Genomic DNA, 24,849 nt, shown 5'->3' with positions numbered 1-24,849 from the left:
AGGATGATTTTTGTTCTCTTTCTGCAAAAAATGCTATTGAGATTTTGGTAGGGATTGTGTTGAATCTTTAGATTGCTTTGGGTAGTCTTGACATCTTGACACTGTTAAGTCTTCCAATCCATGAATGTGGGATATCTATTTATTTGTGTCCCCATTCATTTCTTTCAGCAGTGTTTTGTAGTTTTTAGTGTATGAGTCTTTTACTAGCTTGGTTAGGTTTATTCCAAAGTATTTTATTCTTTTTGGTACTATTGTAAATAGAATTATTTTCTTCATTTCCTTTTCCAGTTGTTCATTATTAGTGTATCAAAACATAAGTGATTTTCATATGTTGTTTTTTTGTCTTGCAACTTGGCTGAATTAATTTATTAATTCTTTTATTTTTTTGAAATACTGGTAGTTAGAATTGAGAATGCAGCCAAGTTTCATTTCCTGGCGTCACATTAACCAGTTTGTGGATTAACCATCAGGAAGGAAAAACACAGTGACAAGACAAGTTGGTTCAGGTTTGTCTGAGGATGCCAGCTGGGCCTCGGGTGAAGGTGGAGAGAGAGACGGGGTGAGGTGGAGCGTGTGGCTGGAGTTACTCGTGCAATGTCCTGTCTTTTAGAGAACAGCTCAGCTGAGAGACAGGTGGCAGACTATTTTTATAGAAAAATAACCTTTTGATCATTTTCCATGATGCAACTTTTAAGATTATTTATGATTTAAAACTGTTAAATTGCTTTTTTTTTTTTTTTTTTACACTTTGGGATGATACTTGTAGGATGTTAAATTTGAACCTAAATATTGGGTGTATTGCTAACTAAGTAAAGTTACATTAAAGCTGTTGACTAGTTTTGTTTAAGTAATGATTTGGGGGCCAACTATGACTGCCTTTCCCCATATTACGTTTGTTAATTGGAGCCTGAAAGTAGACTAGAGATGGGTTAGACTAATCTTCAGGAGGTGCAGAAAGGCTAAATGACCAGCAGTGGTTCTTTGTGGCATCTCCTCTCCTTTTCTTTCTTTCCCATGAAAGGAGATAAGGAGATGTGTTAGTGTCTTCTAACCATTCGTGGAGTCTCAGAAGCACACCACAAGAAGACCTAAATGTATGTAGTTATATGGTCCCAAATGCAGTGTTTATGGAAGACTTTTGAGAAGATTGTCATGGGATAATACATTTTAAGTGTGTTTGGGGATCTCTTTTGAAGCACAAAGAACCAACTCCCTTAATTATCAGTTTTACAAATCTCTGATTTATACATATGATTTTATTTTTTTTAAAAAGGATCATATTTATATATATATATCTCCATACATAAATATAAGAAATGATCTTCAGCCAAAGGTGTCAAAAGAAGTTGTTGGAAAGAGATATCTAAAAGTTTTCATATTGAATTGGTTATCCAACATTATTATTATTATTATTATTATTGTTTCTTTTCCCCCCAGCACTAAAATAAATATGAAAGTAGGGAAAATTTGAAAAATGAGAATCAGAAAGAAAGGGAGAACAATCAGTTTTACCTTTCAAATAACACTGCAAATAACACTGCAAACAGTCTATACAGGTTTTCTTTTCTTACAAGTAGATTTAAATTTTTAAAATCACATTTTTTGATCATACTATATATGCCATTTTGTGCCCTGCTTTGTTTTCTAACAAAAAGAGTTTCCATGTCATTGTAAACTTATTTTTTAGAGGTTGTCTATTATTCCCTTGGGTGGATTATTGTAATTAACTTAATCATTCCCCCACTGTGGGCTATTTAGTTTGTTTCCAGCCACCTGAAATAATAGTTTGTAACTGGCAAGCTGTTCTGAAGAGTGCATTCAATTGAATGTTATTATAGAAAGTGCATTCTCATTTTAGGCTATTCCACTCTTCTTCCTTTCCTTAGAGTCCTCTATCAAACAACAGAAATATTTTGGGGTAAACTGTTATCAAGACATGAAGGGTTATTGTTGGTGCCCCCAGAATCTGGGTTCAAGGTCAAGAAAAAGTCACTTGGTGAAATGAAAGCTAGTAAACGTTAAAACAAGATGATTGTTTATTGTGCTGCTGGTAAAACCAGAGTTGGGTTTCTCAGGGCTTGGGGGTGCCCAAAGTCATAGAATAAAGACTGACCATCTGCCCAAAGCAGCCATTTGACTTGAAGGTAAGTACATTGCAAAACATAATATGTTTTAATAACAAAACAGACAGTGATAGATTATGGGGCAGAGTGACCAATTTCCCTGAATTTTTAAGATTAAACAAGGCTTCAGAGAAATTTCACATTTGCAGGAGCTGCCTCAAAATATATCCTCCAATCCTCTAGACCAGGGGTTGGGCTACCTGGTAAATACTTTGCAGGCCACGTAGTTCTCTGCTGCATATTCTTTTTTGTTTGGTTGTTTTTGTTCTGTTGTCTAACCTTTTAAAGACCAATCACAAGTAAAGAAAGTGAAACAGTAATCAAAAACCTCCCCAAAAACAAAAGTCCAGGACCAGACGGCTTCTCTGGTGAATTCTACTAAAGATTCAAAGAAGATTTAATTCCTGTTCTTCTCAAACTCTTCCAAAAAATTGAAGAGGATGGGACACTTCCTAACTCATTTTATGAGGCCAACATTACCCTGATGTCAAAACCAGACAAGGACAACACAAAAAAGGAAAATCACAGGCCAGTATTGCTGATGAACATAGATGCAAAAATCCTCAACAAAATATTAGCAAATCAAATACAACAATGCATGAAAAGGATCATACACCAGGATCAAGCGGGTTTTATTCCAGGGATGTAGGGATGGTTCAACATCTGCAAATCAATCAATGTGATATATATCACATTAACAAAATAAATAATAAAAAGCACGTGATCATCTCAATAGATGCAGAGAAAGCATTTGACAAGATCCAACATTCATTTATGATAAAAACTCTCAATAAAGTGGATGTAGAGGGAAAGTACCTCAACATCATAAAGGCCACAATAAACCCACAGATAACATCACATTCATTGGTGAAAAACTGAAAGCTATTCCTCTGAGACCAAGAACAAGACAAGGATGCCCACTTTCTCACTCTTATTCAACATAGTACTGGAAGTTTTAGCCAGAGCAATTAGGCAAGAAAAAGAAATAAAAAGTATCCAAATTGGAAAGGAAGAAGTGGAACTGTCACTATTTGCGGATGACGTGATTCTGTATATAGAAAACCCTAAAGAATTCACCAAAAAACTATTAGAAATAATCAACAAATATAGTAACATTGCCGAGTACCAAATCAACATACAAAAATCAGTTGCATTTCTATATACTAATAACAAGCTAGCAGAAAGAGAAATAAAAAATACAATCCCATTTACTGTTGCAACAAAAAGAATAAAATATCGAGGAATAAACTTAACCATGGAGGTGAAAGACCTATACGCTGAAAACTATAAGATGTTATTGAAAGAAATTGAAGAAGACATAAAGAAATGGAAAGATATTCTGTGCTCATGGATTGGAAGAATTAACATAGTTAAAATGTCCATATTACCTAAAGCAATCTACAGATTCAATGCAATCCCAATCAGAGTCCCAATGACATTCTTCACAGAAATGGAACAAAGAATCCTAAAATTTATATGGAACAGCAAAAGACCTCTAATAGCCAAAGCAATCTTGAGAAAAAAGAACAAAGTTGGAGGTATCACACTCCCTGAATTCAAACTATACTACAAAGCTATAGTAGTCAGAATAGCTTGGTACTGGCACAAAAACAGACACACAGAGCAATGGAACAGAATTGACAGCCCGGAAATAACCCAAACATCTATGGACAAAGGAGCTAAGAACATGCAATGGAGAAAGGAAAGTCTCTTCAATAAATAGTGTTGGGAAAACTAGACAGCCACGTGCAAAAGAAAGTAAGTAGACCCTGAAACTGTAAAATTCCTACAAGAAAATATAGGCCATATGCTCTTTGACATTGGTCTTAGCAGTATCTTTTTGAATACCATGTCTACTCAGGCAAGGGAAACAAAAGTAAAAATAATCAAATGGGACTACATCAGACTAAAAAGCTTCTGCATGGCAAAGGAAACCATCAGCTTGAAAAGACCAGAGGGGAGAAAATACTTCTAAATCAAATATCTGACAAAGGGTTAATTTCTGAAATATATAGAACTCATACAACTCAACAACAAAAAAATGAACAACCCAATCAAAAATGGGCAGAAAATATGAACAGACATTTTTGCAAAGACACTATATGGATGGCCAACAGGCACATGAAAAGAGTTCAACATCACTAACTATTAGGGAAATACAAATAAAAACTACAATGAGATATCACCCTGGACCCTTAAGAATGGCTATAGTGAACAAGACAAGAAATAACAAGTGTTAGAGATGATGTGGAAAAAAGGATGTTCTTATACACTGCTGCTGGGAGTGCAAACTGGTGCAGCCACTATGGAAAATAGTATAGAGATTTCTCAGAAATTTAAAAACAATAATACCATACAGTCCAGCTATTCTATTATTGGGTATTTATCCAAGGAACATGAAATCAATAATTCAAAAATTTTATGCACCCCCATATTCATCACAGCATTATTCACAATAGCCAAGATGTGGAAGCAACCCAAGTGCCCATCAACATATGAATGGATAAAGAAGATGTGGTGTATATATACAATGCAATACTACTCAGCCATAAAAAAGATGAAATCGTGCCATTTGTGACAACATGGATAGACTTTGAGGGTATTATCCTAAGAGAAGGAAGTCAGACAAAGAAAGACAAATACTGTATGATTTCACTCATATAATAATGTACACCTGAAATATATACAATGTTATAAGCCAATATGACCTCAATAAAATAATTAAAAATAAAGAAAATAAAAATAAAATAAAAAAAAAAAAAGTCAATGCCATGCCTGGCTTACAGGCCCCTGCATAGTTTACTCCTGCTCTAGATGGTCCATTCACATTTCCCTCTGCCTCCTCCGGTTCCTTAGTGGTCACATTTGAGAAACACACGATTAGCTGTTTCCCAGGTCTTCTTCATAAAAATTAAGTGAATCCTCTGGCAGAATGGAGTAGAACGTAGTGATGGACGGAAATTTTGACTTAACGTTGAAGCCTGACTATCTGCAGTAATTGTGTGTTAATAGAACTCTGATTATCCGAGTCAATACAGAAAAAAAAAGGAAAGCCTAAAGTCCAAACTTTTCATCGTTATCCACAGGGGACTGTGCGCTGCCTCTGGGATATGGATGTTATTTATGTGGGGTTACTGCTCCATCATCTACATGATACTTACGGCAAAGCCCTGAGAATCACCCCACGCCCATTTCCTCACCTCAGTACTCAGTTGATTACCAAATCCTGTAATTTTTACCTCCTACATAATTCTACCCTATTTCTCAAAACTCAGGTCCAAGTGGCTTTGTTATTGAGCTTTCACTAATTAATTAGGACTCTGGTTATTACCCCCCTCCCCCATGCCCAGCAAACTTGTGCCTCATTACTGCTATTATGACATTTATCTCATAGAATTTTTTTTTCGTGTCCTTGCCTTCAACTAGTCTCTGAGTTTCTTGTGCTCACCCTCAGCAGGCTCCACGGCATATTTATCTTAGTATCTGGTACCTCGGAATGCTAGGAACAGAGAACATACCTCACAGAATTGGTTATATGAATAGGTGAATAGCTACACAGATGTTTTCAGCTGAGCGGATAGCTGACTTATTCTAACGGGTCTCGCCTCGTCAAGGTTCTGAGCATTTGCATTCCCTTTTAATCAAAGTCAAAGCCAAATGTCTCAAAAGCAAGCTCATTGAACCTTCTAAGTTTTACAGTGAAATCTATTTGGGAATTCGCCTCTATTAGAAGCTCACCTATCCCACAGGTAGAATATTTGTAGGAAACTTTTGATGAATTTGAAAATCTGTATTCCAAGGCCTCTAAAAGATCATTTATCTAAACAAGGAGAATCTTCTCCTTCAGATGTTTCACTGGAAATGATCTTCCATGGCGTCCTCCCAGATACGAGGAGAGGTAAAGTCGGGTGCGGGGAAGGGGTGGTATAAATTCCTCTCTATCACTGATTGTGGATCAGCTATATGCCCAGAAGCATAACAATTTAATTAGATATTCTTTGCAGTTTTGTCTCATCTATTATAACCCTGGTTTTATTCTTCTGTCTATAAATGTTTAATCTCCCATTTTCACCTTACTGAGATGTTTGCCTCAATAGTCTACAGTGATGAATCCCTGAGACGTGTCTTTTATAAAAACAATGACTTGTGCTGTGAATATTGAAAACCTTCATCCGACAGTTCCAGGCCACCCTGATTGCATGGTTAGCAGTGTATCTTAACTAATATCCAAACTGGCGGTTTTCTTTTTGATAAAATTTTCTCTCTTTCTGAAGTTAAAGTTAATGAGAAGAAAAAACTGTTAAGACACCAAGGCCATGTTAATATCAATGTCAAGACAATTTAAAGCCTGTTGACAAGAGGATCACAAGTGAACAGCCAGTTTCCCTTGGCCCTTCTCTATGTGCCACCTCCCCCAGCTTTCCAAAATGTGGTCTCTTCTAGGAGGTTCTGCTCTGTAGTTTTCTTAAATTATCACCACTCTGTGTTTCATGTACTAATATCTATATTCCTTGATTTTAAAGTTTAGACAGTATTTACATTTTTCTTTGAAAGATGCAGAGAAATATGCATTCTTATAGCTTCTCTGAGCATGCATACACATGGCATTGCTATAGTTTATAACAGTCACATTCTTTTCTGTAACTATAATAACTATCATATAATGTATAATATATATGTTATAAACATGTAAGTACTATTCTCTGCGGAACTGTTTAGCTGTGTGAGCAGTCATAGAGGAGGGTATATAATTCTATTTTACTAAATCCCTGTGGCTTAAAGGAGAATGACACAATGTCAATATCCAAGAGATTCTCTTAATTAATTAGCCTTTTCACTTACTCCTCTGGGTATTTCTTAAAATTTTATTACTAGTTCCTTTTCCTGTGTTTAGCACAAAAAATATTTTCCCGTCCGATTTCAACTGGTACTCAGGTAGATGTATTCACTTGCTCTGCCATCTTGTACTGGTATGGTCAGAAATGCTGAGCATGAATTAGGAATTTAAAATCCTCAGCTTTGGGCTTACTCATATTTTTAGTATTTGGCATAAAAATTGCTGAATGAAGCTGTTTCAGACAACTCCATCTTACATATCCTACCAGGATTGGAACTGTCAACTGTTTTTTCCTTCTGTATCAAGATTTCATAAAATAGAATATAGCGTTAATGGTCCCTAACCACTAAATCAAGAAATTCTGCTCAGAGGCTACCCTCAGGCTTAGAAGAAATTTTAAGAAGGAGCGTCTGCTCGTTTTAAGGAGCTACAGCAGCGGCAGCAGCAGCAGTAACTCATAGTCTTAAAAAGAATTTTTTTAAAAAATTTTCTTATGGGTAAACCAAATTTGCTTTGGCTCATTTAGGAATGGCTGCTGCCACCATTTCCTTGTCGGCCACGTGTTGTTTTTGTTCCGTGCAGCCTCCTGTTTGGATATGCCCTTGGCATGTGGAAATAATATAGTTCTGTCACTTAATTGTCATTGACTTAGCGTGGGAAGCAGTGCAGCTTTTCAGAGTGGCTGCTGTGGGTTTTCCCCACTGTTTTCTTAGGGAACACCAAAAGGGCAAAGAACTTTAAAGTCTTTGTCTCAAATGCTTGTCTAGTCCATAATAGTCTAACGGTAGTGTGCGGGTAATGTCCTTAAGTAAGCTCTGTGGAAGAATGAGGCTATTGTGAGTTCAACCCGTTGTCGATTTTATCATGAGCTTATAAATGTCTCTAACATTGGCTTTCACTTGAACGCAAACAGAAGTATAGGTGACGGAAGATTGATTTTTCTTTTTAACAGCTGTTTAGTTTGCTTCATTTTTAAAATTGCAGCATTTGGATAAATGCTCTGTTAGTAACAGTGCTCAGTTATGCTGATATCTATAGAGTCCAGAAATTTTTCTTTTTGTAAGCAGCTGACACTAGAAACAAAGTGATTTTTCATTCTTTGTCTTAAATGTAATAAAAACATACCAGCTTCTGAAACTGGGCAATTTTATCTTGAATATGCTTTGTGTGTCTGTGTGATATTAACTGATCATTGTATTTGATAGTTACAGAAGGTTGATTATCCTGAAATGTGCAATTTGCAGATTGCACTGCAATCTGCAGTGTGCACAGACTGCAGAGTGCACAGACACTTCAGAGAGAGAGTCTTGGACTCTGAGAAATTCAGCAAGCCCATTTAGAAACTTCATACTGGGTTTTTAAAATACAATGCTTTGAATTTTTGCAGTATGAACCCTAATGTATTTTTTAAAATATAAGCTTGATAAGTGAAATGAGTTTGATAAGAAAGCAGATGTTTCTCTTTTATTGGGGAATGCCGAAGGCCATTATAAGACCTTATACTTTAATAGGACATGATTTTAAAATTTCTAATACTATTTTACTCTTAAATTATTTCACATCATACTATTTAATTTATTATCGCTGAAAGGAGGTATTAACTATTAAGAAATCCTAGATTTTAAATTATCAATCATCTGACCTTTGCCTAAAAATGGCAAAGAAAATAATGTAACCTCTTACAGTTCGAGATTTATCAGGCCACTCAAAAGCTTTTGAATGTCAGGAAGTAAATTTGTTACATAATTCTTTATAACCCACGAGTAATAGAGTAGAAATGGGATTTACTCAAATTATGTTACTACATGAGATTACCTACAGCATGGCACGTCAGTCAGTAATTAGCAAGCACGGCTCATTCATCTACTTGATGAGTGTTGTTGGTAATCTGGTGTGTGTCAGGTACTGTTCTAACATTGACTTTTAAAAATGATTTCCTTTAAGTTATTCTGCTTTTAAAGTTAATTACCAAGTTGTATATTTGTCATTTTGGAAGGAATTAATTACCTTAAGTGACAATTTTTAAACTGTTGGGAGGATCCAACTTAATATTCAGTTCAGAAGCCCCCTAACCATAGTGATGTGGCATTGAGTTAAAGGTTCATAAAATAAAAATAATGCTTATAATTTTTATGACAGAAATACAGTTAAAAATAGTTTTTACATAAATAAGAAATGTTGCCATTCTGAAGTTTCTAAATTGTCTGAAATTTCTAAATACCTTTGTTGGTGACTAAAATTTATGAGAACTATTTTGGTTCAATGGTTAAATGGATTGTCTATAATGTTACATATTTTCTCTACCTGTATATATTTTATATATCTTGTTTTATGTATATGAAACTTGCTTGTGAGAGTTGAGCTTATTTTCAGTTTTCTGATTTGGAGAATTGTAATCATTTTAAGGTTAAGATTTTTAATATAAACGCTGAAACCTGAATTATACACATTGTGTCATTGTAACTTGCCTTTTGATCTTTTACATGCACGATATTTTCATGTTAGCACTTCAGTCTTTTAAAGTAGCATTCACACTACATTTATAGAGGTTGAGTGAGGCATTGTTTCTCATTTTTTATTTTTATTTTTTTATTTTTTATTTTATTTTATTTTTTTTGTGAGGAAGATCAGCCCTGAGCTAACATCCATGCTAATCCTCCTCTTTTTGAGGAAGACTGGCTCTGAGCTAACATCTATTGCCAATCCTCCTCCTTTTTTTCCCCATAGCCCCAATAGATAGTTGTATGTCATAGTTGCACATCCTTCTAGTTGCTGTATGTGGGACGCGGCCTCAGCATGGCCAGAGAAGCAGTGCGTCGGTGCGCACCCAGGATCCGAACCCGGGCCACCAGTAGCGGAGCACGTGCACCCAACCGCTAAGCCACGGGGCCGGCCCCTCATTTTTTATTTTTTACATTAGTTTTTTAATTCCTGCATGTCACACTGACATCAGAAATTATTAATCAAGTAGAAACAGGTAAAGGTCTTTTGAAATTCAAGAACTGGGACAGCATTTTGATGACTAAGTCACTAGTCCTCAATTTTTTTCTCTCACTGTCGTCTCTTCCCTTTCCTGCTCAGTTCAACCAGAGAGAGGTAAACATTTCCAACAGGTGTCTCTAGTAACTGGAATACGTAGGCTGCACTTGACACCTGGACACAGCGAACAGCTCGTTTAAGAGCAACTCCACTGGATGCACCGTCATTTCATAGAATTCTGGAGCTTCAAGGGACTTGAAGTATCTGATGCAGAAAGGATTAACAGTCTGAGGAGGTTAATGAGTTGATCAAGGTCTTAGAACTCAAGGTCGTAGATTGCTGGACATCACATCCACAGCTACCTGAGCATGTAGACCACGCAGTTTCTCAGAAATGCATCTGTGAACCAGATGGCATTGGTGCAAGTGGAAGTACATGACCTCTCTTCTCCTCAACTGTGACTAAGTCAGAGCCAGACCAGATAGTGCCTTTTTTGTCATATCAAGAATTTTAATCTGTGTTCTAAGAGCAATGAGACATCTTGAAGGAAAGGATTTAAGTAGAGGACAATATGATCAAATTTACGTTTTTTTTTTTTTTGGTGGGAAAGAGTGGCCCTGAGCTAACAGCTGTGCCCATCTTCCTCTATTTTGTATGTGGGTTGCTGCCTCAGCATGGCTGACAGGTGGTGTAGGTCCGCTCCCAGGGTCTGAACCTGCAGAGCATGCCAAACTTAACCACTGCACCACCGGGCCAGCCCTCAAATTTGCATTTTTAAAAGATTAGTCTGTCCTCACTTGAGAATGATTGGGTGGAAATAGGTTAGATTGGAGAAGGGTTGATAAATTGGGGTGCTGTTGCAGAAGTCTAGCTTGGATTAGAGCGATGACACAGATGTAGAAAAATGGAGAGGTTGAAGGGATATGTGAGATAGTTATTTGTTAAGAGAAGAGAGGTGATGCCTTGATTTCTGACTGGTAGAGCCCATTAGATGGTCCTGCCATTTTTTGAGAGGGCCAGCTTGTGGGTAGAAGGAAGATCAGAATTGCAATTTAGACCTATTATGTTAAGAGTCTGAACAGTTAGTTGCTTTTATGGAACCAGAACTGAGAGAAGAAAACAGAGCTAGAGATACGAATTTAATTAGGACCTTGGCTGTGGATGACATTCCCTAGGGAAAGAATTTAGACTGAGTAGTGGCAGAATATGGTATAGAGAGGGATAAGGACCCCAATTTTCATATAGTGGATCTTTACAAGGGTGAGAAATCTGACTGTAGTTTAGCTCTCTTCCTCCTGTTACCACATTGAATATAAGTATCAAATGATCAAGTAGAGAAAGTCTGTATTGAACAGGATTATTTCTTGAACTCAGATAAGTGAAATGTTATTCAACTATTTGGAATTATCTTTGTTACAAAGAATATTTGCAACAACATTTTCAGGTCATGGGATTTTGCCTAAATTCTACCTCAAATTTAGACCTGTATTATTAGTGACAGTTTCATAAAATTTTCCATAAAATTCTACAAAGTCTGTAATATCCTAGAGCCACTAGGAACCTCCAGCTGCCTGGCTGATATCTTCTTCACTTGGATGTTTCATACAGTTTCTCAAACTTAATATTTTGAAACTCAACTCCAGCCTTACCCTCAAAGCTGCTTTTTCTCTGGCCTTTTCCATCAAGTCACAAAGCTCAGAGCCGCTTTAATTCTTAATGCTCCCTAACCTCCTACACCAATTCCACAATCAAGTATGATCAGTTCTTCCTCCAAAATACATCTCCAATCTGTCCACCTCTCTCCATCTCCACTCCCATGGCCCTGGGTCAGGTGCCGCCGTCTCTGAATTACCATGGTACTCGCTCACCCTTCTCCCTGCTTCCCTTCTTGCTGCCCTCTCTCAGCCATTCTCCACACAGCTGACTTAGGGGTTTTCTTAAAGGAAGCTAGTTCATTCTAGCAGAACCCGTACGTGCTTTCCTTTTGTACTTTAGATAAAATTTAAAATCTTTTTCTTGGTTTACAGCCTGCCATATGCTGATCCCTGTCACACCTGCCAGCTTCGCTCTCCGCCGGTGCTGTCCCCGTCCCAAATGCCCCTGTCCCGGCCCTTTACTAGGCCAGCTCTACTCATCCTTCAGATTTCAGCTTAAAATGCCATTTTTCCAGGAGGTCTTTGCGGAGCCTCCCTCTTCAGATGTGTCGCTCCTCCTTGGCATAGTCAAGGAGGGCCTCTCTTTGGAGGTGAGTGGCATTAGGCCCGATCCACTAACGGAGGGAGCTGCCCCGTGCAGATCAACAGAAGGAGCAGCAAGGGCACGGCCTGAGGCTGAGATGACCGTGGATTACAACCAAGCTGCCTTCAAGACCACGTGAGACTCGACTCGCTACTCTGCACAGAGTCAGTCATTCAGAGGTTTTTCATGAACTGAGGCATGCTGGGCAGGATGCAGGTCTCTACTCTCTAAGTCATGGACTCTCATGTAGATCCCTAGACAGGTTTCAAAGTACTTGTGATGCCATTGGCTTGGCTCAGCAGTGGCTTCATTAGGGCTCCGTGACTCTGGTATGCAGGGTGCCCCCATACCTGCTTTCCTCTTGGGCAAGAAGCATCACAGAGTACAAAAATCATCAATTTCAAGGTCAGTGAGAATTGGGCCAAAATCTCAGCTCTCTCACGTATTGGCTGTCAAACTTGGGCAACATGTTTCTTTGCTCTGAGCCAGTCTCCAACCTGGTGGGCTCTGGTGGGGATCCAATGACGTACTGATTGTAGGGCACCTGGCACAGAGCATGTGCCTAAAAGTGATTCTGATCATTGTCTGCTTATGATATTTATCCTTAGGATAGAGTTATCAAGCGGACTTCTATCAAATTTTAAGACTGCTTTATATTAGCTTAGAAACTCTCTAGTATTATATATGCAAACTTTTGAAAAGAAACAATTGATAAACATATTGACCAGAATTCCTTGATGGCTTTTTTTCTGAAAGTAAGGAGAGAAAAACGATTCTGTGTCTGAGGCAAAGATAAATGTTACAGAGAATATAGTTTCCTCTCGTTTTTATTTGATCTTTTTATTCTCTCTGAAGACATCATCTCAAAAATGTGGAAAACTTCAAAAGCAGATTAGAAGCACTCACGTTGACACATGGAGACCTTTAGGGCTTTCTGTTTACCCAGTGATTTTTTTTTAAAGTCCGAGATAACGAAATATCAGGAGTGGAGTTGGGAGGCAGCCTTCCATGTTCAAGTGCTGCAGTAAATCTTAGGTCAGAGTGATTCCACACAGGGAAATGTTAGTTTGGCACACAAGGGAAAGGGAGCGTGTTCCCATTTCATTTCCGTTGTCGATGTTTTACATTTTAATCTTGTCACAGGCTTTGTATTAAAAACTTGTTACCATTTGTCATCTTACGCAAAGAAATGTTTAGGCTCAAGCAGAGCAAATTCGCAGTACATTTATGTAGCTCTTCCCTGGCCTGAATGGAGCAATGGTACATTTTTTATTTCCATAAAAAATTTGTCAAAAACACCAAAGATAATTGTTCGCTTTTGTTGATTTTCTTCTCCCCTTTTTTCTAGGATTATGACAGTTTTTTTGAATCAAAGGAAAGCAACACAGTCTTTTCATTCTTAGGCCTAAAATCACGGTTGGCATCAACGGTAGGTAAATCTTTTCTTGTTTTAAAATTCATTTTTCTCAAATTGTTCTTAGGGATTGAGGTTGAAGGTGTTACAGGAATGCATATATAGTCTCCAGATTTTTGGCTTTCGCTTTCTCAAATGCACAGTTAGAGACTGCCCAGTGTAAAAACATGCAAAGAAGTCTAGTTTTTTTTCTTTCCAATTTTTAATTGTTACTGTATACTAGAGTTTATTTTTATTTATAATTTAGTTTATTTATAATTTATACCCCCTTCTTCCAAGAAGAATTTAAGGTAGCAAAAAGTAGTAAGTTCTTTCTATTTTAAAGTGCAAGTTTACATTGTTTTACATTTTTTGAAATAGCAGAATCAAAGCCATATTTTTAAGGTCTTTTGCCTGTTGAACTCATTTACATCCAAAGGGAGATAGATGGTCTGCAGTAACAAATGATCAGCCATGAGAAAAATGCTGCAATTCTTAAACTAATAGGAATGTGTCTGTAGCCACTTCATGATGTCGTGTGTCCTTTAGAGAACATAAAAGGCTCAGGCTCTTCTAATATTTAGACCTAGAAATAGTGTATATTATCACAACTTTGTGAAGCACATGGATCCACTTTCAAAATAAAAAAATAGCATTTCTTTATTAAATGAGGTAATATTTTGATTATTTCCCTTTTTAAAAAACACTATTTTTTTCTGATTATGAAAGTAGCCTAGGCTCATTTGAAAAACTGGGAGAATACAAAAAAGTATAAAGCAGAAAATAAAATCACCTATTATTCCCCCACCCAGAGATAACCACGTTAACATTTTTTGTATATTTCCTTGCAGTCTTTATATACATAGCAATTGAGGTTTTGACTGTATTTCAAATTGAGACTGAATTCTAAAGTGTCTATTTTTCACACTGAATTGAAATGAAAGTGTATTACTGGGAACTTTGATGTCTGTAAGTAATAGGGCTTCTGAGGCTGCCTAGGATTTGTACCATTTCTAGAACACCTGTGGGAGGAGGGCGGAGACTATCAGTAATATAAATTATACACCAGCACCTGCAGCTCACAGCCGAGGTGAGGTCTGGCTTTGTTTTTACATCAGAGTCCACAGATGGGCGTGGGTGGTTTCCATGCACATGTTTTAAACAGAGGCAAACCCACACATATAATATTTAAAGGTTCTTAAAACTATTTTTATAAAGATGGAGCATTGGAATACTTGTTAGGAAAATTGTAGTATTTTTATAACATGTTTCATCCAAAGATATTAAACAATCCAGATTTATCTTCAAAGAACTGGAAAAAACTGGGGCAGGAGTAATCTAATGGATGTTTAAATCCAGTGGACATCATTGTTTGTGCAAAAACCTTTAAAAAAATACTGTGTGCTTGCCACCTTTGTTCTCATTTCCCTTGAAGACGTAGATTCCTTAGAGACTCTGCCGGCTGACTTTTTTACTTTTTAAAAATATTCATCTCTCAGAAATGTCGCAGGAAACCTATGATCTATACAATGTGCATTCTTACATGACTTGTGGTCGTAGTATTAGAGGTGGTCTTGATGCCGTTGACGTCTGCTTGGTCAATAGACCATTCCAAAGGCAGCCAGCGCTCTGCGCATCCCCGCCAAGTCATCCCACCATTGCGGGGCCTGAGTCAGTCACACCTGAGCAGGAGCGCGTGGAGCAGAGTGGCAGTCCGTGGAGCAGTGTTTGTGCCACCTCCTCTCAGGAACCACTCAGGGTCTCATGAGTTCACAGCAGCTCATACTTTGTCTTCACAGGAGAGAAATAAAAATGTCTTCAAGAGAAGTTCAGCGTTTTCCTCCTTTCTAGTTATTTCTTTTTCACTTTGGTAGCAATTTATTACACAGTCTACACTGTAGGCCCAGAGTGCGGGCCTCGACAGAGCATTCACAGGTGGAAGGCACTAAGAGATGGAAGCCCCTTTTCTCATCTCCTTTCCTCCCCTCTCTACGGCATTCACACAGAAAAGCCAGGGCCAGAAAGCCTGCCAGGGAACATGTTGAGACACCATTAGCATCTGTAATTGCTCTTACACAGTGAGGAGAGAGACGAGAGATACTGGGAAAAGAACGTTCTTGGCTATAGACAGGTGCAGTATAGTCTCCGGGCAGTTCTCAAAGTGGACAGGGCAGAGGAAGGTAGGAGGTCACAGAATGGTGGCCTGCAGGCCACATTCGCTCTGGATGTATATGTCCTGCACAGAATTTTTAAAAGAATTTAAATAGGTTGCTAATATTTAAAATACAGATTTCCCACTTTTCTTGAAAAGTCAGAAGGTATGGAAACCTTGGGGTAGCCCACTTTCTCCTATGGCTGGTTGGAGCCAGCAGTGGCTGGCCCACCATGGTACCTACCTAAAAGAAAAGGAGGCCTTTTCACCAATAATTTTCCGGTAGAAAACCATCAAGTTTGTTATTTTAATAGACTCAAAGTGGGGCTTGAAGTAGAAGTTTCTGCTTTTGGATCTCTGCCATTCAGAGGTGGTATTCAACATATGTAACAGTTGGTCAACCCTGGGGCACTGACTGGCCGGAGCTGGAGCAGTCTCGGAGGCCCCCTGTGCCAGGTGTCTGTTTAGTGGTTGAATCATGGAGTCATCCCTGGGGGAGGGCCCCGGGGTAGCACTTGGGGGTTTGGGGCAGTGGCTGTTTACCAATAGGTATCGTCACCCTCTGCAGGCTCCCTGAGAGAGGCAACCCCCACACTCCCCACTCAGGTGCGAGTGGAACAGTACCTCTGAGAGGAGCCTCAGCAGTTGTTGAAAACCTGTGGCTCTCTTTCCACTTTATATGCAGCAGGTCAGGTGGGTGTGATTACAATCTGGGCTCTGACCCTGAAACCCAGGATTTGCTCTTATCAATCACGTGGGCTGATTTATTGTGATTGCCAACATCCCTGTTTCTGACATTTAAAATATCACTGCCAGGGTGAATTTTCTTGTCAATGCAATACATTAACTGACCTTTTTCTTTTTTGGTAATAAACAGGCAGAACCGTAGAGAAGACAAGTGGAGGATGACGGAGATGCATTTGGGAGCACCCTCTGGTACTCAGCACACACCTGCTTACCTACTGCATCCCTGTGACAGAAGCCACATGCATCACCAGTAACTTTGCTTGCCATGGAAAAGGTGTTTCTGGAAGATGTGGGAGTAATGGGATTGCATGATTGCTTTAAACCAAATAAGACTGTGGTGGGTTTTTCCTTATTTTCAGAATTGCCTGCAATTGCCTCACTCCTCTGGAGGTGCTGTTAACCTGAGACAGCTGTGCTTCCTTCATGACGGAAAGATAAGTGGGTAGCACCATCAGAGAGAAAATGTTGGATCTGCCCTGGGTTGTAATTGATACCGGTATTGCTCAGACCTGCTTCTCTTTAAGCTGCCTGGATTGTATCCTTGAGATTAGTCTGTCAGGCTATTAGAATCGTTTGATCAGAAAGGAAAAAAACAATGCTGGTTGACAAAGGGCTGAAGATTTTTGCTGCAGAATCACAAAAGTCACTATGCTTTGTAATAACACCTGTAGAAAAAGTTAGATGTTCTAGCCTCCTTTTGGTAGTGGAGACTCTTATCTCCATAAATCCTCCAAGCTCCTACAGATGGTTTCCAGAAATCTCTGTTGCAAAAACATGTGATCAGACCTAAGTTACAGGAATGAAAATAATTGCTATTTTGGAAAATATATACTTTATTTCTTGCAAGGGGCAAGTTTCACCTAAATGCATAAGACTGCTTAAAAGTTACATTTTAAGAGGTGCACTAATTAGTAAATTTATAGGAAAATTATCTGACTCATATCTGAAGGCATTTGCAGCTTTAGCAACTTATTTATGTGTGAGTGCACATGTGTGTTTAAACGCAGCTCCCCTAACAGCTGCTTATTCTATTTTGTGAAGGGATTATATTTTTTTGAGAAAGGAAGATCTTAGATATATTTTATGAACCCTTGATGAGGCATATTAAAACATACTGATATTGCTGTACAATTTAATTTTTTTCCTGTGTTACTCTTCATTGGTCCTCTAACTTTACTAACTCATACTTCTGGCCAGTGCACAGTCCCAGGTTTTTCAGAATAATGTAGATAGTGTTCTCATTCCATATATGAGCACCAGTAAGTTTTCAGAGCAGCATATACAAGAAGGGGGCCAGCAGAGAGTAACTCCGAATTTTACTTGGCATGCAAAATCTCTGCTCCCTTTGGAGTGGACACTGATGAACCCTGAACATGTCTGCTTCATTAGGGTAGAGGCTGCTTTTCTGCATCCTTGTTCCTGCTTACATTTTTTTAGAGATTTTAGTTGCCAAACATGGGAACAGTCTTGAATAGGATAAACTCGCAGAGGGCTGCTTAAAATATTCTGCTGTTCTCAGCATCCTGATGCTGGATCTGCTGTTTAGATTCTGAGCTGGAAGTTTGTAAGAAATTTAAAGAACAAAAGAATTAAAGCCCTGTCACATGTGTTCTCTCACCCTCCCACTTGCTAACTGTGGACTATTCTAAAGAACTGTTGAATGCTAAAGCTGAAATCCCAGCCCGAGACTTACAGCCCAGGACCACAACCAGAAGAGAAACATGCCACACAATTCTCCTTGACTGGAACAGATGCAAAATCCACAATTTTCTCTCAAAGGAAAGCTGTTGTGAAATCATGGATATTACTGCTTAGTTGGCATTAAATAAGATCCAGGTCAAATTCCATTTGATGAATCCCAGGGACTATCCAGGAAATTTTTTTTTGAACTGGATATTGTGTTTGAGTATCTGAGTCATCTGATAAGACTTAGAATTTCTGTTTACGATACAGCAATTAAAAAAAATTTTAATGTTACCATGATCTAACTTACATTTAGTCTACTTTTGCCGATGAGCACCAAGCACTAAGTTGGTAAGATATAGGCTCTTCAAGTTAAATTGCAGGGTTGTAGGATCAACACAATTACTTGCTAGACAAAGAAAGCTACTCACATTTGTTTGTCTTAAAACTTTTGAATTACTGTGGTTATAGCAGGCCCAGTAGGGCTCTCCTAAACAGACCAGATGGATAGTAGTGCTAACTTACTACCGCAGTCACACATCATCTACCCCTGCCCCCCTTTTTCTTTAATCTGCAAAGAAATAGAGAGCAGCCTGGCTGGTCCCATACTGGTTGTGAGTGAGCTGGAAGCACACCTGTGGCGTTCACTGCGGCACCCAGGCCCTGCAGATCCTGCGGTGTTGCCCTCCGGGACCACACTGTTCAGAGAACATTACTGTGTCCTTGTACTGTTTTACCGACGGAATTCCAAACATGTAATGATTTTATTCCTTTCCTTAATTAGCTGCCTTTAGATTTGGATAATCACAGTCTTAAAGCCTAGGAAAGAAGTGGACATAGATGTAATAACAAGGGCATTTCAAGACAGGATTTTTATTTCCTGTAGTAGGCTTGTTGAGGCAAAGGAAATGTGCTGCTAAAAATCAAATTATGCCATTTTACAATTAGATAAAATACAGATTACCATCCTGCTAGGTATATGCAGACCAGAAGAAAATTTAGTTGGGGATATACTTGTTTTTCCAAATTTTGGTGTTCTATTAAAGTCAAACAGGAGAAAAGGAAGATTTTTTTTTCTCTCAGACTGTAATATAGTTTAGATTTGTTTCTGTTTTACAGATTTATTCAACACTCCCACATAGATGTTTTTATATTACATGAATTTAATAGTGAACTAAACTTATTTTTGTCCTCTATTATTGAAAGGTACCAAAGCCTCCTTCTGTTTTGTTTTAATTTGGTTTTGCTGTATAGAGTTTTGCTTTTCCTAGAAATGTTTTTCATTTAACAGCTTAATTGTCAGGGCCCACTTTAAACTGCATAATTGTTTTTAGATTTCAATTTGTATGCATTTGTCTCTAAAGGCACTGGTGAAATCTCAGATTTTATATTCAGCATTAAAGAGAAACAAATTCCAGAAAACACGTTCTGAAAATGGAGTGTTCGTGCTCTACCATTTCTTACACCTTTTCTGATTTTAGTTGTGTTTGGTTGAAACCTTCCTTATTTGGGATGCTGTGTTTCTACTCCCTTCCGTGAACTCTATTCCTGAAGCTGCAGATTAGTTTTAAAAATGCAGATGGATCATTGACCATTCGAGGAGATGCATGTGTGGTCCTGTGTGTGTGTGTGTGTGTGTAAAGCGACCACAGAATCATCTCAGACAGTGACCAGGACCGAGGACGGCATTAAATCACTCATCCCGTGGTTGGTTCAAGTCGATGACTGTGGTTTCCTGGGGACACTGAGCCTCAGGCTGGTGGATTTGCTCCCCTAATTGGGTGCAGAAAACAAGTAGAGTGTAGCTGCAACTCTTAATGGCTGGGCCGCCTTTGATGCAGCTGCCTCTAAAAGCAGGAGACAACACTTCTGAAGGCAATGTCTCAGGGTGATCTCATCACTGAACTATTCAAACTTTAAACACCAAGACAGAGGGAGGGTGAAGGAGGAGATAAAAGAGAACAGGCTGTACGTTTGCAGAAATGTGTTAAATCGTGAAACCAAGTCAGCCAAGTACTCACCGCCCACTTGTAACCCAGATTTTCAGAGTTTTCCTAGTTCTTCCAGAAACGCAGGTCAGTCTAGTTTGGTTATCCTTTCAGTCAACATCTGTTGAGCCCCTAGAATGTAACCGGCACAAGAGTCTCCACCTGCAAGGATGAGAGAAACAGAAGCGACAGCAGCGGTTACAGCCGAGGAGTGAAGGAGACTTAGGGCAAGTGCACGGCGCTCCAGGTGATGGTTGCTCAGCTGAAACGTTATGTACGATCTTTTTCTTTGTTTACTACAAACATTCCAATTTTTAAAATTATTTCATGTGTGCAATGGAATATATATGCATACACACACATATATTATGTGTATATATATACACGCACACACTAAAATATGAAGACCAATAAACCCCTGTGTGCCTGCCACCAGCCTCCTGCCTTTCCTCTAAGCTCTGTGGCTCTTCTCTGACCCTACCCCGTCCCTGTTTGATAGCGAGAGCCCCTCTCCTGAGCTCTGTGTTGATCGCAGCCTTTCTGTCCTTTACCATTTTACCTTCATGTGTGTATCCTTAAATAACAGTAAATGGGATTAAACTGGATTCTTCTGTCACTTCCTTTTTATGTTCGTAGCAATGGGGTATTATCATTTTTAAACAAGTAACCTAGTTCATTTATTTTCACTTCTAAGTATTATTTCATTGTATGAATATCAGTTTTTCCCTTCTCCTGTTGCTGGACATTGAACTGCATCTTTCTTTGAAGTAGAAAAAGGAAGTGTTGCTGTGAACATTCTTTATGTGATTTCTGGTGCACATATGCAGAGTGGATGAGTACCTTGGATAGAATTGCTGTGTTGTACAATAAATCACATGATCATCTTCAGTAGATAAGACCGAGTTGCTTTCCAGAGTCATGTAGCACCTTACACTCCCACCGCTACACTAGAATTTCCGGTACTCTGGATCCTTGCCGACGTTTGGGATCATCAGACTAAAATTTTTGCCGAGCTGAAGAGTGTAAAATGGTATCTCATTTTGCATATATTTGATTACTAATAAGTTGAATGTGTTTTATTATGGGAATTCCTATTTCTTTTTGGAAATCTGTCTTCAGTCTTTCATCTTTTTTCTGTTGTGTTGTTTTTAATAATTTTTAAAAGTTCTTTATACTTACTTTTATTGGTTAATGCTTATTTAACTACTAAAGTGAAACAAAACCATATTTAGAGTAGAAAAATCTTCTGAAATGAAATTATTTCCAGAAGTATGAAAAGCATGTGAAACTTTATTTGGAGAAAATAAAGATAAAGGCGTATTTTGTGTGTTTTTATTGCATGCTAATTTTCAGCTTGGCAGTGTATCAGCCAAGAGAAGATGTACTTTGGAAACCTCTCTGTGCTTCAGAAGGGTTCTTCTTTGAAGCTGTTTTAAGGCTCATCAGTTCTAGTTATTTGGTAGAAAATTAATGTCAGGATTTGGTTTCTGCTACAGAATTTCACCAAATGGAAATCTTTATATAGACTGCATGTTTAAATATGCACATTATCTTAGTATGTCAACATATAATAGGCTTAAAACAATAGGCCAAAATTATGTTATACTTAACATTTTAAAAAATGATTTAAGTCATAGGAGATTATATTGAATCTACTCATAATTAAATAACTCTTAAGCTGAATGAGACAGGTCAGCATCATGTATAACCCAGCGTGTGTGGTAGTGGTGTGTTTTCATGTGCGTGAACTGATTGGTAGGTAGAAAAACAAGAAACTACAATGCAGTCTTATCTCCTGAGGCTCCTGCTTCCAGAGGACCACATTTTTAATAGGCTAAGGACCCTGGCATTTGAAAGCATATTAGCTGAAAACTTGGTACTGCTTATAATGAATGGCACAGAGATTTAGAACTTTTTATAGAACAACACTCCACACTCTTGTAATATACATAATTTTTGGTTCTAAAATAATAAAATTCACAATAACCAAACTTTGCACTGAAAAAGCTCCAGTGCAAATATCTATCATTATTAATGTTATGGAAATGAAAGCTGTATAGCACAGAACAGGCTGTCCAGCGTGGTACCACCATGCCACATAGAACTATTACTGAGCACTTGAAACGTACCTAGTTGAATGTGTGATGTGCTGTGAGTGTAAAATATATTCCAGATTTTGGAAACTTAGTATGAGAAAAAGAATGTAAAATATCTCATTAGTAATTATTATATTGATTACATTTTTAAATGATAATATTTTGGATATATTAGGTTAAATATTAAAACTAATTTCACCTTTTTGTGTGTGTGTGTGTGTGTGTGTAAGGAAGATTAGCCCTGAGCTAACATCCATTGCAAATCCTCTTTTTGCTGAGGAAGACTGGCCCTAGGCTAACGTCCGTGCCCATCTTCCTCTACTTTATATGTGGGGCACCACCACAGCATGGCTTGACAAGCAGTCTGTCAGTCCGCGCCCAGGATCTGAACCTGTGAACCCCAGGCTGCCGAGGTGGAGCACACGAACTTAGCCACTACGCCACTGGGCCAGCCCCTCACCATTTTTTTTAATGTGGCCACTAGAAAAATTTGTGTACAGCATACATTCTAGTTCTGTTGGACAGTACTGTTCTGTACCAGCCTTTCTACCTGAATTTACCATAGAGAAATAAATATCTTTGAAAGATTTTGGGGGTTTCAGCAAAATATCTCCTTCCTTCATTTGTAATGTGAAAGGAAATGTGAACATCTCCTGGAACATAATTTTCTAATCCTGCTGCCAAGATAAATGCGTTTCTCGTTTTGCTTTTTTGTCCGTCTAACTTGAAGCATTTTGTAGTGAGGGAGGAGTTCTTTTTCTGCTGGAATGAGAGAGTAATGTGTGTGTGTTGTAATATGGGACATCTCTCTGCGTGTCCAGCCTCTTGTTCCTTTGTTGTCTTATAAAGTTGATGTCCCCTGTTGAATTGGTCCACATCAGTGAACTGTCATGATGGCATTTTTGTGTTTTTTTCTTTTTTTAAAGGAGAAATTTAATGAACCACATAGATACCATCTATAATCTGCAGAACAGTGATGAATATTAATAGGATTTTATCCTAGATTTCCTAAAATGTTAATTCTCTGTATCTGTAAAACTCATTTGAGCTCATAAGAATAATATGGATAATCTGCTTTTTAGAAGTTTCTTTCTGGTCTCATTGCGAAAGATTAAAACAGAATGTGAATATTAAGGGAAAAATCTCTTCCTTTCCCCGACCAGGGTTTTTAACCTTTTTTTTTTTTTTTTTTTTTTTTTGGCTACTCTCTTAGCAAAGTAGTTTTTGGGGAAAACCTGTTAAAATAATTGATGGTAATAGTACTCGTTAAGTGGAAGAACGTTTTTTGAATTATTTTGTTTGGGACCCTTCCCTGAAATAAGAGAGTGATTGTATTATAGTCTTTGCCAGCCAGGAGATGACTGTTTTCACGTAGATGCTTTGCATGTTGCTTTGGGCTCGTTATCTGCTATTCTGATGATCTACCATGCCTATGTAGGATTTTCCTTTGGGGACGGGTGGAACAACTTCTCCGAGATAAATTATAGACAAACATTTTTGGTGCTAATTTGATTTGGCTTATTGATATTATTATCCCATCTGTGAAGTTGGGATAATCTTTTTCTCTTCTTTTTCTCCCTGTCAGTCCATTTCATGTCATGTCCTAATAACATCACTAGGTTGAAATACAGATTCTGGACTCTGGGACGGCCCTCAGCCATGCTCAGAGATGACTCTGAGATCAATGGCTGTGGCAAAAAGACCAGCAGTTGACATTGACTCTTATCCTAGACCAGACTTCTCCTTCCTTCTCCTTCCTGTCTTTAGTGGTAAACCACTCTTACACAGTCTGCTCCTCGCCCATCCTAACCAAGTAGTACGGGTAGCAGAAGTGATGACAGCAGCAGTATTTTTACTCCCCAGAGTGGCAGCCAGAAGGAGGCATTCCAGCTGCAGCTTCCTTTCGTGCACTATTGTACATGCCTAATAAATATTTATGACTGTACTGTATCCCAGTCATACATGAGAAACCGAATGCTGACAGTTTCCCATCCTGGTTATGAGGTGACTGGGCAAACAGTTTCAGCAGGTACATATTTAGCAGGTAAGATGACTCAAGCATTCAGACTTGTGGATGGTTTCTGAATGACAACAGCAGGAAAACCGTTCCCATCATTGGCTCATTTAGGGCCCAGACTGCCCCTAGGTGAGACCGTTCCAGAGTGGGCTAGTTCCCTAGGGACAGCTTTACTGGAACCCCAAAACACAGAGTTACATCTGCAGTGAAGACAGGCAGAGGCACTGCTGGAATCTTGGGCAGCAGGCAAAGTGACAAGCTGATGACAGGGGACTTCGGGTGATGGTGGTGTCCACCAGGAGAGACAGCCGTCTTCCTGAACATGTGTCCCTTTAGCAGAGAGTAGATTTTAAGCATTGGTGAAGATCTGTTTTCTCCAACGATTTCATCATTACTGAAAACTGTTTATTAGTCATTCTCATTGCAAATGGCCCTTTATTTGTAGTATTTTCAATATATTGTTATAATTTACATTCTGATTTTGTGCTGATTGGAACAGTATCCGTTGCATGCCTTGTGGTAGACGTAAGAGTCACCGAGTAACTGTCCAGCCCAAGCCCGAGATCTCTGCGCTAAGAAGTCGTTTTTTTCTCTTT

At 38.5% G+C, this 24,849-nt stretch overlaps 1 protein-coding gene across 2 annotated transcripts in view; it reads left to right on the top strand.

Moving 5' to 3' along the window:
* SH3BGRL2 (SH3 domain binding glutamate rich protein like 2) overlaps positions 1–19,591 on the top strand; it is a 59,915-nt gene extending 40,324 nt beyond the window's left edge. For both annotated transcript variants that reach the window (XM_058566736.1, XM_058566737.1), the window contains exons 3-4: positions 13,526–13,606; positions 16,600–19,591. In XM_058566736.1, coding sequence (XP_058422719.1) covers positions 13,526–13,606; positions 16,600–16,611 — 93 coding nt within the window. In that variant the 3' untranslated portion in view covers positions 16,612–19,591. The remainder of the gene's footprint in view (positions 1–13,525; positions 13,607–16,599) is intronic.
* The last annotated feature ends 5,258 nt before the right edge of the window (positions 19,592–24,849 follow it).

Source organism: Diceros bicornis, chromosome 23 (assembly GCF_020826845.1).
Source record: "Diceros bicornis minor isolate mBicDic1 chromosome 23, mDicBic1.mat.cur, whole genome shotgun sequence".
Lineage (NCBI taxonomy): Eukaryota > Metazoa > Chordata > Mammalia > Perissodactyla > Rhinocerotidae > Diceros > Diceros bicornis.
The sequence above is the reverse complement of the archived record's forward strand: the minus strand, read 5'-3'. Positions and strand labels throughout refer to the sequence as shown.